The following is a 15,808-nucleotide window of genomic DNA, read 5'->3' on the forward strand; positions in this document are numbered from 1 at the left end:
ACATTCTATGGTGTGTGGTTCATTGTGAAAAACCTTATAAGGATTCTTAAACCAGGGCTAGAGTGATTACTATCTAGTATGTGTGTTTCCTATAGCTGGTGTATTGCCCATATCTGGCTGCTGGGAAGAATGTTTGTTCACACCAGAATCTCCACAGATGTCTGAGTAATTAAAATGTTCCACTGTATGGTAGTGGAGACATCACTAGGCCATGGGGAACTTGAAACTGTATTCTATTGCAGTACCACCACTGTCTCTATGCCGACTGGAGCAGCCCATCATGGTGTGTGATCAGTTGTATGATATTACGCTATGGGTTTCTACTGCTTACCCCATTTGTGCAAATCTGCCTTCTTTCCACACACCTAGACCAAAGTACCTTCCTTATACTCCTCTGCCTGTTTGTAACTCATCCCTCTTCCATCCTGAGTCCTTAGCCAGCCCGCTTCCACCTGCATGAGCCTTCCTGCCCTTCCCATCTCGGCCCAGAGAGAATCAACTGGAAAGAGTCCATGCTCTGTCAGCATGTCAGAGAGTGAGACTCGTGGTGATGGCAGTGCGTCATGTGGACTGACAGGGTCATTTCCCTCCGAGGTTTTCTGTCTGGATGCTAAGTGACAGGAGCATCAACCACATCCACTATCTCAGGATCTCAAAAACTCAATTTCCGGTGGTGGCTTTGCACCGGAGTTCTCTGATGAACAACTGATGGTGGACACAATATCCCTGCCGCCAACAGCAAGCACAGATAAAGAAAATGGATAAACAGGGAGGGAGACAGAAGCAGACACTCTGCCTGTGGCCTGGAGGCCAGATGGAAAGGTACAGCTGTCAGTGGCCTCCCAGTGCCTCGCTGCATGGCCTTCAGGAGCCAGCAGAGGCTTGTCTGAGACTTTGCTTCAGACCCTTGAGATCTCTCATTTATCCTGTCTTCCCCTAGAGATGCTAACAGGTGCTGATGAGCCAGAGTGCGGGTTAGGAAGTTAGTCAGAAATCAGGGGCTCTTGGCAGTATGGCTTGTGTTCTGTTCAGTCAGGAGATGGCAAGACAATACAGAAAAGGTCACAAACACTTCTAGCTCCTTAATCGGCTAGACCCAAACGTCCCCAAACATGGGAGGCGTTTTGGTAACATACATAGTATTGAAGCTTTTGGGAGTGCAGAGGGGGATGTGTGGGGGTCACTAGGGTCATAGGCAGACACTTGGCAGCATATTGGAGAGATTTAAGCTTTATGAAGTCAACCATATCAGAAGGAGAGTGGTTGCCTTCTCATTCTTTCTGAATAATTCCTTTAAAAAAAAGATATTTGTTTTTATTTTGTACGTGTGAGTCTTGAGTGTCTGCATGTTTGTAGGTGTACCAAGGACCTGCAGTTCCCACAGAGCCCAGAAGGGGGCATCAGATCCCTGAAACTGAAATTACAGGTAGTTGTGAGCTGCCCAATGTTGGGGCTGGGAATTGAACCTGGGTCCTTTGAAAGAACAGTGGGCGCTCTTAACTACCTAGCCATCTCTCCAACATCCTCTTTGAGCGATTCTATCCTGAGAAAGTGTTCTGGGTCTTCACCAACAAATGTTGATCAACTCCTCACTTAATATAGACATCAGAAGCCTTAAGACCCCTGGGTAGATAGTTATTTGGGTCACGTGATCTTGGGTTTGGTTTTTTTTTTTTTTAATTTTTAGAAGGATCAGTTAAAAAAAAAAAAAACAGTCCGTTGGTACTAGCACATTAGTTATATCAATCAGAAAAACTATGAACTGTTAACCCCTTGACTAAGTATAGTGCATGCATATATCTGGCTTCTGTCATGGAAGTGTCTGATCAAGGGGGCTCAGTCAGTCAAGTGCTTGACAGGCAAGCTTGAGGACCTGAGTTTGATCCCCAGAATCCAGTGGGGGGAAAAAAAGGTAGGTGTGTACGCGTGTGCACATGTACCTGCACAGATACCCTTAAAGTAATAGTGAATAAAACACGACCCTATAGGACACTCATCAGGAGTCAGGCCATTGCTAAGTGCATTATATAACGCACGTGACTGAACTTTGTCGTACTCACCTAGCTGGGTGGAGGATGGGTGGAAGATGAGGAGGTGTGGGAGGTGGGAGGGTGAGGAGGGTGTGCCTCTGACTCCAGCCAACTGACATGGATTTTAACAGCAACAGTACAGTCAGTATCACATGGGGGAAAGTCATGTTTTTTTTTCTATTCCCCTATTTCCTTGTCTATATGTAGATATTCTCATAGGATATTTGTTAAGATCCTGGCTATGTGAGGTCCCAACCCAAAGCTTTAAAAATCCTACCCTGGATGTGGTTCCCGCCTTCAGCATCAGATGTAGCTTCATGATGGGACATTCCCCCAAATTTGGAGGCTGTTATCAGCTTTGGTCTAGCCTGGGCTAGGCTACAGAGACTGATCTACCTCATTGGATGGCTTCGCCACTGTTGGCTCATGTCATCAGTGGGAGAAGCCAGCTCTCTTGCCCATTCCCTCAGGCTCCAGCACTCAGCCCAGGCTTGTTTCTTTGTGTGTGTCAAAAGCCAGAACAAGAATGGAAACTTAGCCTCGACACTCTTGTCATATTTATGACTGATGCTTATTACTTATAAAGTTTTTCTTTCGTTTGTTTTGTATTTCTGAAGTGAGAGGACAGCTTTTTAGAGTTGGATATGTCCTTCTGTCACATGGGTCCTGGGGACAGAAGTTATGGCATCAGGCTTGGCAGTGGGTGCATTTATTAGCTGAACCATCTTGACAACGAGAAGCTTCCAGAAAGTAACCATGTGCCCACTAGCACATGGCTGGTAAATGGATTAAATGTGGATATTTTCATACCCAAACTCTTTGCCCTTAGCCTTTACCCAAAGCTCCCAAGCTGTATCTTTGACTCAGGTTTTATCTCACAAACTAGAAGGGCTCAGAACTAGGTTCAGCATGGAGACCAGAGCCCTATTTTGCTTGTTGAGGATACAGAGTGACCCCCAAAAGACAAAGAGGCCCCCCCCGGAAGATTTGAGTTGGAAGTCCACCCACCTTGCAGGGGCTAAACTCTACATTTGCTTGAAAGCAGAAAGGTCATTTGTAGACTTGTTTTTAAACAAATTTTTAAAAAGAAAGCAGGAACAATTATTCTCTCCTGGGACAGGGGAGATGCCTCAGTCAGTAAAGCCTTTGCCTTGCAAATATGAGGACCTGAGTTTGATCCCCAGAACCCACATTTAAAATTCTGGACATGGTGGTAGATGCTTGTAATTCCAGCTTCAGGGAGGCAAGGAATGGACAAATCCTTGGGAATAGTTGGGAGGGCCCAGGCCACTGTGAGACTCTGTCTTGTTCCCATGTCTCCAAAATGATGGATAGCGCCTTAGAATTGGCACCTGAAATGGTTCTCTGACCTCCATATAAACTCCCATATACCCATACCTGCAGACACACACACACACACACACACACACACACACACACACACACATGAACACATACATGCACGCACACACACACATGGGGCTGACCTCTCCTGTGCAGGAAGAGTGAAGAATGATGGGAAAATTTGTCGACAAAGCTTCATGTTCCCAGAGCACCCTGCTACAGGTGGACCCCGAAAATTCATGCTCAGCTTAGTCTGCAAAGGCTTGCTTCACTATCTCCCCCAAATTCAACTGTCTCTAAATCTTTCTACTTCAAGTTCTCAAGAGCCCTTTGGACCAGACTAAATACTTTAATAAAAAAAAATATCACTAAATGTGGTAATTAGTCTTTTGATATTTTTTGAAATATTGTAAGTTTCTTAAACAGTCAGCTCCGACACTTCCAAGGACTCCTCCTGGAATGTTGTACCTTGGCATTCTGGGTGTGTGTGAAGCTCCACCAGGACTGAATGGGTTAAACTGGAGATGCTTAGCCGTCCCTAATGAGAAAGGAATGAAGGTGCCCTTGTCACTGGTGACCCGGGCACAGGGCCTCTGGGCTAGGAACAGAGTGTTATTCCTTTGAAGAGACATCTTGACAACCCAAGTTCATCTGGACGCAGAACCAAAGGCAGCTTTGATCTGCTTGCCAGTGTCCCTGCCGGGAAGGGATTAGAGATGCCTCCAGAGGAGACCAAGCAGGATGTCCCATATGCTCAGGGTGTATGCAGGCTGTGGTTGGAAGAAGACACAGGGAGGAAGGTTGGGGGAAAAAAAAAAGAGGGAGAGAAAAGTCTCCCCCCGGCTTCTCTGTTATGAATAGAAGCTACTTTGGGTTTCTTGGGATTCATAAACACCAGGCAAGGAGGTGGGCTGATTTGAGGCTGCCAAGGTAGCAGCTGGGCATTTGTGATCTTGAGCCCTGTATGCAGCCGGAGTCTTTAGCAGTGTCCTGAACATTGAAAGTCAAAGCTCTCCTGGGGAATCTCATCTTGGACAAGCAAATGACTCTCAGCCTGCTGGGTGTCTAATAAGTCATCTGGGACAGAGAGAGGGAGACATATGTATCACCCATTTCTGACTTAATGTGGAATCCTAGCAGCCACAATATGCATGGACTTGACTGTCTCATGACTCTAAATCTGGTGCTGTAAACATTAAGTCCATCCCAAGGGTCCAGCAGGCAACTCCCTCAGGCTGTAGGCACTGAGTTCCAGTACATCTGGGACATCTGGATGTCCACCATCTCTTATTCTGTTCCAGTTGTGGGCAAGCCCCTTCTGTTTCCATCCTTACGGCACTGAAAAAAAAGCCGGGGACACAGAGGCTGTCAGCTTCTTAAGGTGGTGTTTCAGTATGCACATGTGTGATGTATTCACACGTATGCACATGCATGTGAGGGTTTATGCTCACTGATACAGGTATGTGTGGTGCTCCAAGGCGATAGCCTTTCCCCCTCGACAATGTCTCTCACTGAACTTGGAGCTCATCATGACAGCTAAACTGCTGGCCAGAGAACCCCTGGGATCTTCCCAGCTATGCCTCCCCAGCAAGGGCTTTTACATGGGTGCTAGGGATTTGAACTCGGGGATTTGAACTTAGCAAGATACATAGATTGAGTAAGATTAGTTTTCAGATGGGGCCAAACAAGCATTGTCAGATCTGAATAAACTAAAGGACAGAGGGTGGGCTTCCAAGGACCAAGGAGTGCTGGCCGCCACATGAAGTTGAATCTTGAAGGGGACCAGAAGTTGCCGGGGGTGGGGTGGGCCTTGAAGGGCTCCCTCCTAGAGGGTGGTTGACTTATTCAGTCTCTTACACATTTTGATACTGAAGACTCTGCCATCAGCTATAAAGGAAGATGGTAGTGACGACACAGCCTTCAGGGATTTGTAACTAAATTTACCAAGCTCAAGTGGTCAACATGACCAGAGGACTTGAAGTCCTTAGACATAAATACAGGTGTTTTTGCTCCTGGCTTTCAAATAATAGGGGTGGGGGAGGGGCTTCTCTTGTTGCTGTTTTTTTTTTTTTCCCCCTAACAAACAGGCAAGACCTGTACATAGAAAATGAAGGCTATAAAACCAAAATGGCTTGCCCACACTCTTTCTATTTCATTATTTCCACTTTATTTTGGCATTGACCATGTGGCTATAGGAGTTGCCAACATAGTAACAAAAGAATTTCCACACACCTTTAATAGATTTTTTATGTGTTTTCGGCATTGATGTTGTGGCTAGAAGGGTTGCAAACAGAGTAGAAAGAATTTCCACACACCTTTTTAATATATTTTATGTGTGTGAGTGTTTGCATTTACGACTGTGTACTATGTGCATGCAGTATCAATGGCGACCAGAGGGGGCACTGTATTCCCCCTGGAACTGGAGCTCTAGACAGTTTTAAGCTGCCATGGGGGGGGGGCTCTGAATTGAATCCGGGGGCACTGAACGAGCAGCCAGAGCTCTTAGCTGTTGAGCCATCTCTCTAGCCCGTTTCCAAACACCTTTCACCTAGATGCCTCATACTTTACAGTGTTATCACATCTAATTCAAGTGGACTTTCTCTCTCTCCTCTATCTCTGTCTCTGCTATGCTTTCCATCATCTCTTTTCTCTTTATCTTTGCCCTTACCCCATCCTCTACTTCTTCATGGGTCCATTCAAAGTTGAATATTATGATTTGTGAGTGCGAATGTGTGTGTGTCTGTGGGTGATGTATTCACATGTATGCACGTGCCTGAGGGTTTATACTCACTAAGGCAGGAGTGTGTGGTGGTCGAAGGTTGGGATTGGGCGTCTTCCTCTACTGCCTTCCAGCTTATTTTTGAGACAGGGTCTCACCAAACCTGGAGCTCACCATTGCAGTTAAACTGACCCGGGGATTCTCCCAGCTCTGCCTCCCCAATGTGGGCTTTTACATGGGTACTGGGGACTTGAACTCAGGGCTTCGGGCTTAACACAGCAAGTACTCTGCCGACTGTATCACCTCTCTGGCCCTGAGGTTTCATCTTGCTTGTAAGATCTGGATCTAGTTTAATCTAATTTAATTTTGTTGTTGTTGTTTTTAACACAAGTGTCTACCCAACTGCTCTAGCAGTATTTATTAAAGTCTATATTTTTGCCTCAGGATTTGAGGGGTCACCTTTCCTTCCAACTAAACCTTTCTGTTTCAGGGTTTATTCGTGGATTTTATTCTATTCCCCACGTTATTATTTTTTCTTACTCCTAAACTTAATGGTTTGGCTGGACTAACTGGCCAGGAAGGCTTAACAGTTTCTCTGTCTCTGCCCCTCAAGTGCCAGGACCAAAGCCACAAGTCAGGATGCACTGCCTTTTTTTTTTTTTTTTTTTTTGGATTATCGAGATCTGAACTATGGTCCTCAAGTGTTCATGTCAAGCACTTTACTAAACCACCAACTCAGAGTTTTACATACTTCAATCTACTTTATATCATTGTACCTAATAATTCTGTAATTAGTGGACCACCCGGAAGTGATGGCTATTTCCTGAAGGACTCCGTGGCTTTGGTCTTCGTGGTCTTTAGAACTTCTATCTCTTTGTTCTAAATCACTGCGCAAACTAACAGCCTGGATAACAGCAGCCTGTTACTGATTTGAACTTCTTCCCTTCTCTTCTTTAGTGACAGAAAGCCGAGGGGTCATGGATAATATACAGAGATTCTCTTCATTGCCACCATACCTGCCCGTGAGCTTCCACGTCCTCAGAGCAGAGACTGCCTTCTTCCTGAAGGAGGCCAACCCTGACCCGCTGAGGAATGCCAGCCTGCAGTCCAGGGTGGAGTCTTTTTTCACCTACAAGGCCCAGCAACCCCCAGTATTAAACGCCAGCTATGGGCCTTACTCTGCAGAAAAGGTCATGCCTCTGGACTTGATGTTGAACCCCAACTTTTTAGGCCCAACCAACAAGTTTCCTTTTGACTGGAGGCTGAAGGCCTACATCCTGCAGGAGAAAGTCTACCTGAGCCATCCCAAAGTGCAGGTGCTCTTCTACATCGTGGGCCGAGACTGGGAGGCCCACAGGGACGAGAAGCTGCCCTGCCTGCGAGTCTTTGCTTTCCGAGACACCCGGGAGGTTCGAGGCAGCTGCCGGTTGGGTGGGGCCCTGGGGCTGTGCGTGGCCCAGCTGGAGATGCTGCCGGGTTGGTTCAATCCCCCAATGGTGATGTCTGGGCGCAGGAGGCCCACGGAGCAGCCAGAGGCGAGTCCCGTGGAACTGTATTACGCTGTACAGCCAGGAGATGAGCGAGGCGACTGCACCGGAGGTGACACCAGAAAGGACAATGCCATTCGTCCAGGAAAGGATGGACAGGAGGACAGGACATCCCACCTACAGAAGATTGGCACCATTAGTCTTTACCGCACCCAGGACAGCACCCAGCTCAGCGAACTGCGCCTGGATGGCAATGTGGTCATCTGGCTGCCCTCTCAGCCCGTCAAGCAGGGAGACATAGTCACCGCATCTGTCACCATTGCCAACAACTCTACTGTAGACCATTTCATCCTAAGGTAGGCGCCGAGGCTGGCATCTGGTTGTAGTGTGTCTAGCCTAAATCTGACTCCATGCACAAACGGTCCGGGTAATTGTTACCTCCCAAGGGATCTGCCCCCTAATATAGAAGCCAGTGATTCCAAGCCCAGATGCCCTGGGAAGCTGTTCTTAGGCTGTGTTTGTTGTAGATGAACGGGAAGAGGCTAGTAGGTGGCCTCTTTTTTTCTACCAGTTAAAGAATTAAAATTCAGGAAAACCGCTGCACAAGATCAATGTCTTTACTTGCAAATGCTATAGACTTCTCAGATAAAGAAAGGCTCCCCAGAACTGGAGAGATCAACCCACTTTAAGAGGCTTGGGCTTTTTTTTTTTTTTTTTAATTTGGCTTTAAGATGTCACACCCAGTCACTGTTCTTCCTCTCTCCCATTTTCTTTCTGTTGATCCAGAGGTTATGCGCCCTTCTGTAACAGAGACTGACTTTCCCTGTCTGTAATGTTGACAGACTGGGGTGAGGGTGGGTGCCCCAGCAGTTGTAGAGAAACCCACCACCACAGAAGGGGGTGGGGTGGGGTAAACGGCTTGTGTTTCAGAAGTGTTGGGGGAGCGAGGGCTAAAGGCCACAGAGAAATGGAAACTTACTGCCTGCTGGGAGGAGGAGGGAACGCGAAAGGCGTGCAAAAACCCCTCAAAACTTAATTGTGTGTGCTTTTCTACCATCCGAAAGCCCAGGGCCTTGGGAAGGTAAAGTGGAAGAAGTTAAATGCTGTAGCTGTAGGGTCTTTGGCCCGAAGGTTTCATCAGATTGGACAGGGAGGCTAACCTTTCTTTGACCTCATTTGCATACCCACGGATGCAGGCTGGGTTACGAGCTTGCACCCCCATAGCCGTCCAGGAATATTGATGCCTTCTGAGCTGTATCTGAGAAAAGGGTGTTGAGTCCTACCGTCTTGTTTCATTTGTTTTGTGGTTCCCTTGGGTAGCTAGAGTGCCTCAGTGATTCAAGTGGCACTCCTAGCAAACTGGCAAATGCGCTTCGTCTTGGGTAGCTAGCCTCCATCGCTGCGGACTCTGCGCAGGGTGTCCAGCAGAGTGCTCGCGGACCGCTTCTCACAGTCAGAGCTTTGGTGCTCAGCCCAGTTCACACGTTTAGGGGAAGCACCTTGAGGCAGTGATTCTTCAAACCAGCCCAGGAGCTTCCTAAGAGGAAAGCTACGTAGCGAGGCTTGTCTTCAAGAAACGCTGGAAAGTGAGGGATTCAAAGTAGAGGGATTTTGATAGTGAGAAAGTCTTCGGTTATAATTGCTGCAGCTACATTTCGGGTTCTTTTTTTGTTTGTTTGTTTGTTTGTTTGTTTTGTGGGGTTTTTTTTGGTTTTTTGGTTTGTTTTTTAAAATAATGTCAGATGATTTGCTTCAGGGCAGGGCGCGGGGGGTGGGGGGATATTTTCAAAACAGAATGCCAGAGTGCTATCCCTGCACTTCAATGAGATCCTGTTCTTACAGTCTGGCTGCAGGGATGGCTATTTTTAAGGTTTTGCTTTGTATGTGCGTCACATAAAGAATTGAAATTCAAAGATTTCAATATATTTCTAAAGGGATTTCTTATTCCTCCAGGTTCAAATAATCATTTGCTGAGAGTTCTGTCTTATCGATATAGTTACTTTCTTATTCCCCGTGGCATCCAAGAATCAAACTTCAAATCCAGGGTCTCGTCCATGCTTGTGAGTTGAATGTTCTATGGCTCTAGCTATGCCCTCGGCTGATGCTGCAGGTCCTGATTTTCTGTTGCTCTGGGTGTCATTAAAGGATTTAGGATACCTCTTTATAAAACCCATGTCTTTTACAGGGCTGAAATGGATAGGTTCTGGGAGTTCACTCTGGAGCCGTGTCTGTGGCTTCTTCCAAGTGTCAATATGGGACCAAGATGGCCGGAATTTAGAGTGTAGGTCCAGCTTCACTCCCCTGCCCTGCCCTCCTCCCCCAGCTGATCAGGAAAAGTTACTGAGCTAAAATCTGAGTTCATGGTTTTGCCTGGGGCTTCTAGATCTTGTAAATTGAATACACAACAGTGCTGCCTTGGGGGCATGGGGACAGAAGGCAGCCACAATCCTTCAAGGGAGTTGTGACATATCAGAGACAACTTTGTTGCCCTCCAGTTGTGTGAAATTGCTCTCCCCCTGTAAGTGCAGCCTCTATCCTGTTCAGGGTGAATCTGAGCACCCTGGGCAACCTGGATCTAAAGCCCAGGCAGTCTGGTAGCAGGCAGTATGCACTGGTCTGGCTATTGTAGAAGTCATCTGGATTTTTCATCCTAAAGCCAGGACCTCTGTTCCTGACACATACAGCCTGAGTGGCATGCAGGGCTTCCCTTCACAGCCTCAGTTTGCTTATCTTAAAAGATAAATTCAATGATCTTACCTACTTCCACGGGTCTGTAATGATTCTGAATTTGTGAGACCTTCATACCCGTGTCTGGCACATAAAAAGACTGACTATTACTGACAGATTTTAAAAAACTATAAAAGCTCGCTGAGTTCCGTGTTTGCAGCAGAGGGGCGTTGGGCTGTGAACTCTCCAGCTCTCAGGTTTGTCCCCCAAGCGTATTGATCACCATTTCACCCCAGCTTTGGTAGGAAGGATTGTCTTCCTAGAAAGCAGGGCTTTTTTGGAGCACAGGAGATGGTAGAGAACTTGGAGACTCTTTATGGTCACATTTTTCTGACTCAGGGCTTTCTAATCATGAGTCACGGCAGGCTTCATGCAAGGAGGTAAGCCTTGTTCACACATCGTGTGTCCTCTGGCTTTAAACTTGACAGAAAGTTCCTTAGTACAGAAGACTCAACATATACACAAACACACGCACACGCGCATGCACACACACAGAGGCATGCACATGTGCACACATGTCTCAGTTCTAGAACCCAGCAACCAAGAGGAAAAGCAATGTCTGAGAATCTATCTTGGAGTTATCCAATCTCGTTCCAAAACCCCAACTTCATTATTTGGAACAGGGGAGGGAAATCTTATAAAAATAAAAGGGGACCAGGGAGATGGCTTGGCAGTTAAGAGCACTTACAACTTTTACAGAGGACCTAGGTTCAGTTCCCAAAACCTACACAGTGGCTCATAAATGCCTATAACTCTAGATCCAGGGGAACTAATGCCTTCTTTTGGCTTCTGTGAGCTCATGCATGTATGTGGTACATATAAACTCACATACACAAATATACACTAAATAAATAGATCAATAAATAAATATTAAAAGGTGAAAGGGGGCTGGGAGTTATGGTTCAGTGGGTCACACCTTTGGCATGCTAGCGGGAGGACAGGAGTTCAGGTTGCCATGGCAGCCCTGCAACTCCAACCTTGGAAGACAGAGAGAGGAGAACCCAAGGCAGAGCTGGCTAGTAGACTAGCAGCTTGTTGTGATCTCTAGGTTGACTGAGAAATTCTGCTTCTATGAATAAGGTGTTAGAGAGATGGAAGATAGTCTCCAGCATCCACCTTGGGCCGCCATATGCCTACACATTTGCTGAAATGTGCACACACATACACACATGCAGAAAGATGCATTCACATACATGTATGCCCCCAAATAGATGAAACATGGAAACGAGGAATATTATAAAGTAGAATATCATAAAGTAAGAAGAAGGGTTATAAACAATATAGACGTCTGGGGGTTTTCTGATGCTTAGCTTTGAGTTAACCAAATGTCCATTCTGACAGTTTATCCTATGGTATTTCATTCTGTGTTCTCTATGTTCCCCTATTCAGTATCTCAACTCTAACTACCCCCTTATTCTTCAAACGTCTGTGTGTCTTTAACATGGCCACCAGCTGAGGATGAGGACCTTGATGTCAACATTTGCTTTACACATGCGTGCACTTGCATGCACACCCCCACACAAAGTAACCATGAGTTCCTTGTATCTGTCATGACAATGGGCTCCAAATTTTGTGACCAGAAGCAGCAAAGCTTCCTTCACTCACAGGTTTGGAGGTCAGAAATCAAGATGCCCCAAAGTCTCTAGAGAAAAATCCTTCCTTCCTTTCGCAACTCCTGGTGTCCCCTGGATGTATGGTCCTCATCCTCAGCTGGTGGCCATGTTACTCACGTCGGCTTCTGTCCATCACACATTGCTTCCTGTCACTGCCTTTGTGGTTTTTATAACCCAGGTCCCCTTTCCTTCCTCTTCAAAGGATACTGTCATTGGATGCAGGGTCCACTAACCCATAACAACTCACAAAGACTGTTAACAGATGGGTCTCATTGTGAGGATGCATATGGGTGTGTGCTCAGAAATGGGGTTGCATTGACCCAACCACAGGGAAAATGTTTCTAAACCTTTGACACTGTTCTCTGGCTCCTTTGAGTGCTACCTCACCCCTTGGCAGCACCAGCCATGTGCCCCACAGGGAAGTGCCAGAGTTTGAAGTAGGTCTCTCTCTTCCCCACCTCTATCCAGCCCGGCACCCTCAAATCCACTCTTCTTAATTGCTGAGCACAGACTGCCTGATGCTGTTATAATTCAATTTCACAGAGCCATCTTTTTTTTTTTTTCTTCTGATCTCTTTCATGTTTGAGGAGTTGAAGAAGAAGAAGTAAAAAAAAAAAACCACACAACTCCTCAAAGGCCTTTCTTCAGCTACCTGGATCACCCTGTAATTTCTGTTTCTGCATTTCCAACTGGCCATAAAGCTGGGAGGTCAAAGAAGGGCTGGACTGTTCTCAAACACCCCATTATCAGAGGAGACCTTAAAACACAATCAAGTTTGCATCGATGGCATATTAAGAGAAAAATCAGAAAATTCTGGAGATGCATTTACCGGTATGTTCTCTGCCGGAGTCCGTTTTTCCTCCCCAGCAAATGCCTCCAAAAGGCAAGGGCTTGTTTTCATTTTCTTTGGCTTGTCATTTTAAATGCATTCTCCTGGAACAGACAAAAGGAGCAATTTTTTTTTTCTACTTGGGAAGAAGCAAAGAAGTCGTTTCCTGCTCCAGCCCCAGTCCCCTCCCCAGCTCCTCCAAAACACATCTGTGTTGCCAGGCAGCCCAGCCCTGGTGCAGCCTTTCAGAGCTATTTGCTGTTGTGGGAAACATTTGAACAGCAAATTGACTCCAGCTCGGAACAGAGAGGAACCAGAGGGCCCTCCTGACCCACCACCCGCTGCCTTTGTTTCACATTCTTTAACCCACTTAAAAGTCATCTTGGCTCTCAAGTTCCCCAAACTATGCCTTTGACTGTGGTGCACAGTTTAACCCATAAAGAGTGGGTCTGTGGCATCTGGTCTCTTTCTGGTTATGTCCAGTGAGGAGAGGGGCTAGAAGGACCAAGTTGTAATTGCAGCAGAGAAGTTTCTCAAGTCTTTTCTGCATTTGGTTTCTTTGTTGGTGGTGCGCATATGTGTGTGTATGAATGCATGTATGTATATATGTATATGTGTTTGTGTGTTAGTGTGCATGTGTATGTTGCTTGTATTCACATATGTATGTGCATATGTGTGTATTATTGTGCATGTATGTATGTGTCCAATGTATGTTACATGTAGGTCTGCATATTTGTGTGTATTATAGTGTATATGTGGTGTGTGTATATTTATTTATATGTGTGTATTAGTATGCATGTATATTATTATACATGTATGAATGTGTGTTCATACATATGTTAGTGTGCATGTGTATGTATGTGTTCATATGGGTGTATGTATGTATGTTAGTATGCATGTGTAAATGTACATGTATAGTGTGGTGTATGAATATGTTTGTATTGTCAGTGTGTCTGTGTGTGTGCATTGTGAGTGGGTAGCATCCATAAGTATGTATGTATGTATGTCTAGTGTATGTTTGTGCATATGTGTGTTCTTATGTATGAGATACTCACCTGTATATACATGAATGTGGAGACTGAGGGCGACCCCAGGTTTCTCTTTTTAGGAGTTTCATCTACCTGTTTGATTTTTGGTTGGTTTTGGTAGGATTTATTTATTTATTTATTTATTTATTTATTTTGTTCTAGGATTTTTTTTTTAATGAGGCAGGGTCTCTCACTATCTCACAACTCACCCCACAGGCTAGGCTGGCCCACCAGTGACCTCCAGGAATCCACTCATTTCTACCTGCCCAGTGCTAGGAACCCAGTCATGAAGCACCGTGCCCAGCATTTTACATGAGCACTGGGTTTGAACTCAGGGCCTCGTGCTTGTATGCGCAGCATGTTCCCAGCTGAAGCATCTTCCCAAATCTGCTTTCTATTCATGGACTCTGGGCCTCATAGTGCTGCTGACGCTGGCTTCAAACACACCATGTAGCATAGACTGGTTTCAGACTCACAATCCTTCCGCCTCAGCCTTGGCTGTGCTGGAACGACCAATGTGTGCCGCTGTGCCCAGGGCAATGTTCTTGGGATTTTCAGGTGTTAGTGTGTTAGCTATTCTGTTGGTCTGACGTCAGTTCTCCGGGGATCCTGAATTTTAGGTAGACGAACTGTATGTCTTGTTCCCCCCAAGAATCATTAGCCAAGTCCAACTCTTGGCCAGAGGGGAAAAGAACATTTACAGAGTTTCATGATGATGCAGGCTGCCTGCCATTCCAGCCTGTGCTTCCTGAGTTCTTAGAGAAGTTGAGTGTGTGCCTCAGAGTCTCCTCTGGCCAGGTGGGTTGGAGTCTACCTCAAGAGGCATGGGGAACTCTGTCTAGAAAGGCAGGTCCTGAGTTATGGGGACATAGAAGTAAACAGAAGAAAGGTTTTCAACAGACAGGGACAAGGGAGACGGCTGCAGCTCTCAGCTCTCCAGGTCTCATCCACCTTCCTTCTCCCAGAGCTGGGATCCTTGTCTCTCTTGCCTTCTCTCTCCATGGTCTCTATATCTATCTTATAGAAAGAGCTTTTTTCCTCTGTTTTCTCCCTTGAGGACACTTAGCTGGGAGGCCAGGATGCCCCTGCCCTGATAGAAGCATTTACAACGGTGATGTGCAGAAGGCAGGGGCCACAACTTACCTTCCTAAAGATTCTTGTGCCCACCGCCACATTGCTGTGACACGGCAATCTGTTAGCTGGCTTCTCCTCTCTCGAGTTTACCAGAGGGATCTTTGAAAACAGAACGGGCTGCAGACAAAAGAATGTGAGGTCTTTTTATGCTAAGTCTTGCCGAGTACAGCCAGGATGGAACCTGTGGGTCCCGAGCGTCAAAGCTCCAAGTCCTTTTGGACGCTGTGGCTTGGGTGGTCCTTGTGGGCTCCTGAACAGTTGTGTCTCCATGGCACTTGGAAAATAACTCAGTCCTTTCAACAGACAACCCGACAGATGACAATATGGGGCCACTGAGAGGGGAGGCATGTGCCCATCACACGTAGCTCAGTTACAACTGAACTGGTGAGGGGATTTGCATCCAGAAGCGTCTGGGCTTGAATGACATCCCTTTGGCATTGATTGTCATTACCTCTCTCATTTTCTGCTCGGGGAGCCCCAGTGGCTCCTGCCTCTTGCCCTTCGTAGAGTCTAAAGTAGATGTCTCTCTTATAATGAGTCCAGTAAATGGCCTGTAATTGAGTTGCTTTGACTTTGTTTGGGCCACACAGCCAGCTCTAATCTATTTATAGTGGCCAGCGAATGCAAGTGTGTTTCCCCACCAGGCAATTCTTAAAGCTGGAAGAGGTGAATAAATCTCACCGAAACATGTTAAGGACGTGTGCATATGGGGTCATCTGGGAAAGAAATGAAATGGAGGTGCTAGGAGGAAGAGGAGGGCGTCTCGTGAGTGGGGCAGGAGCTAGCAGTAGATAGCACGCTGGCTACAGCCTCACAGAAGAGGTGGTAATCTCAGAGATAGGCCCTGAGGTTCGAAGCCAGCACCGCAGTTTCCCAGCTGTGTGACCAGGACTGGTT

The 15,808-nt window shown here is 46.4% G+C and overlaps 1 protein-coding gene across 1 annotated transcript in view; it reads left to right on the top strand.

The window, feature by feature from the left end:
* Positions 1 to 15,808, top strand: part of Tmem132c (transmembrane protein 132C) — a 303,666-nt gene that overhangs the window by 107,012 nt on the left and 180,846 nt on the right. The window contains exon 2 of the mRNA XM_076922971.1: positions 7,051 to 7,936. Within this exon, the coding sequence (XP_076779086.1) occupies positions 7,051 to 7,936 (886 nt within the window). The remainder of the gene's footprint in view (positions 1 to 7,050; positions 7,937 to 15,808) is intronic.

This window comes from Arvicanthis niloticus, chromosome 24, assembly GCF_011762505.2.
Source record: "Arvicanthis niloticus isolate mArvNil1 chromosome 24, mArvNil1.pat.X, whole genome shotgun sequence".
Lineage (NCBI taxonomy): Eukaryota > Metazoa > Chordata > Mammalia > Rodentia > Muridae > Arvicanthis > Arvicanthis niloticus.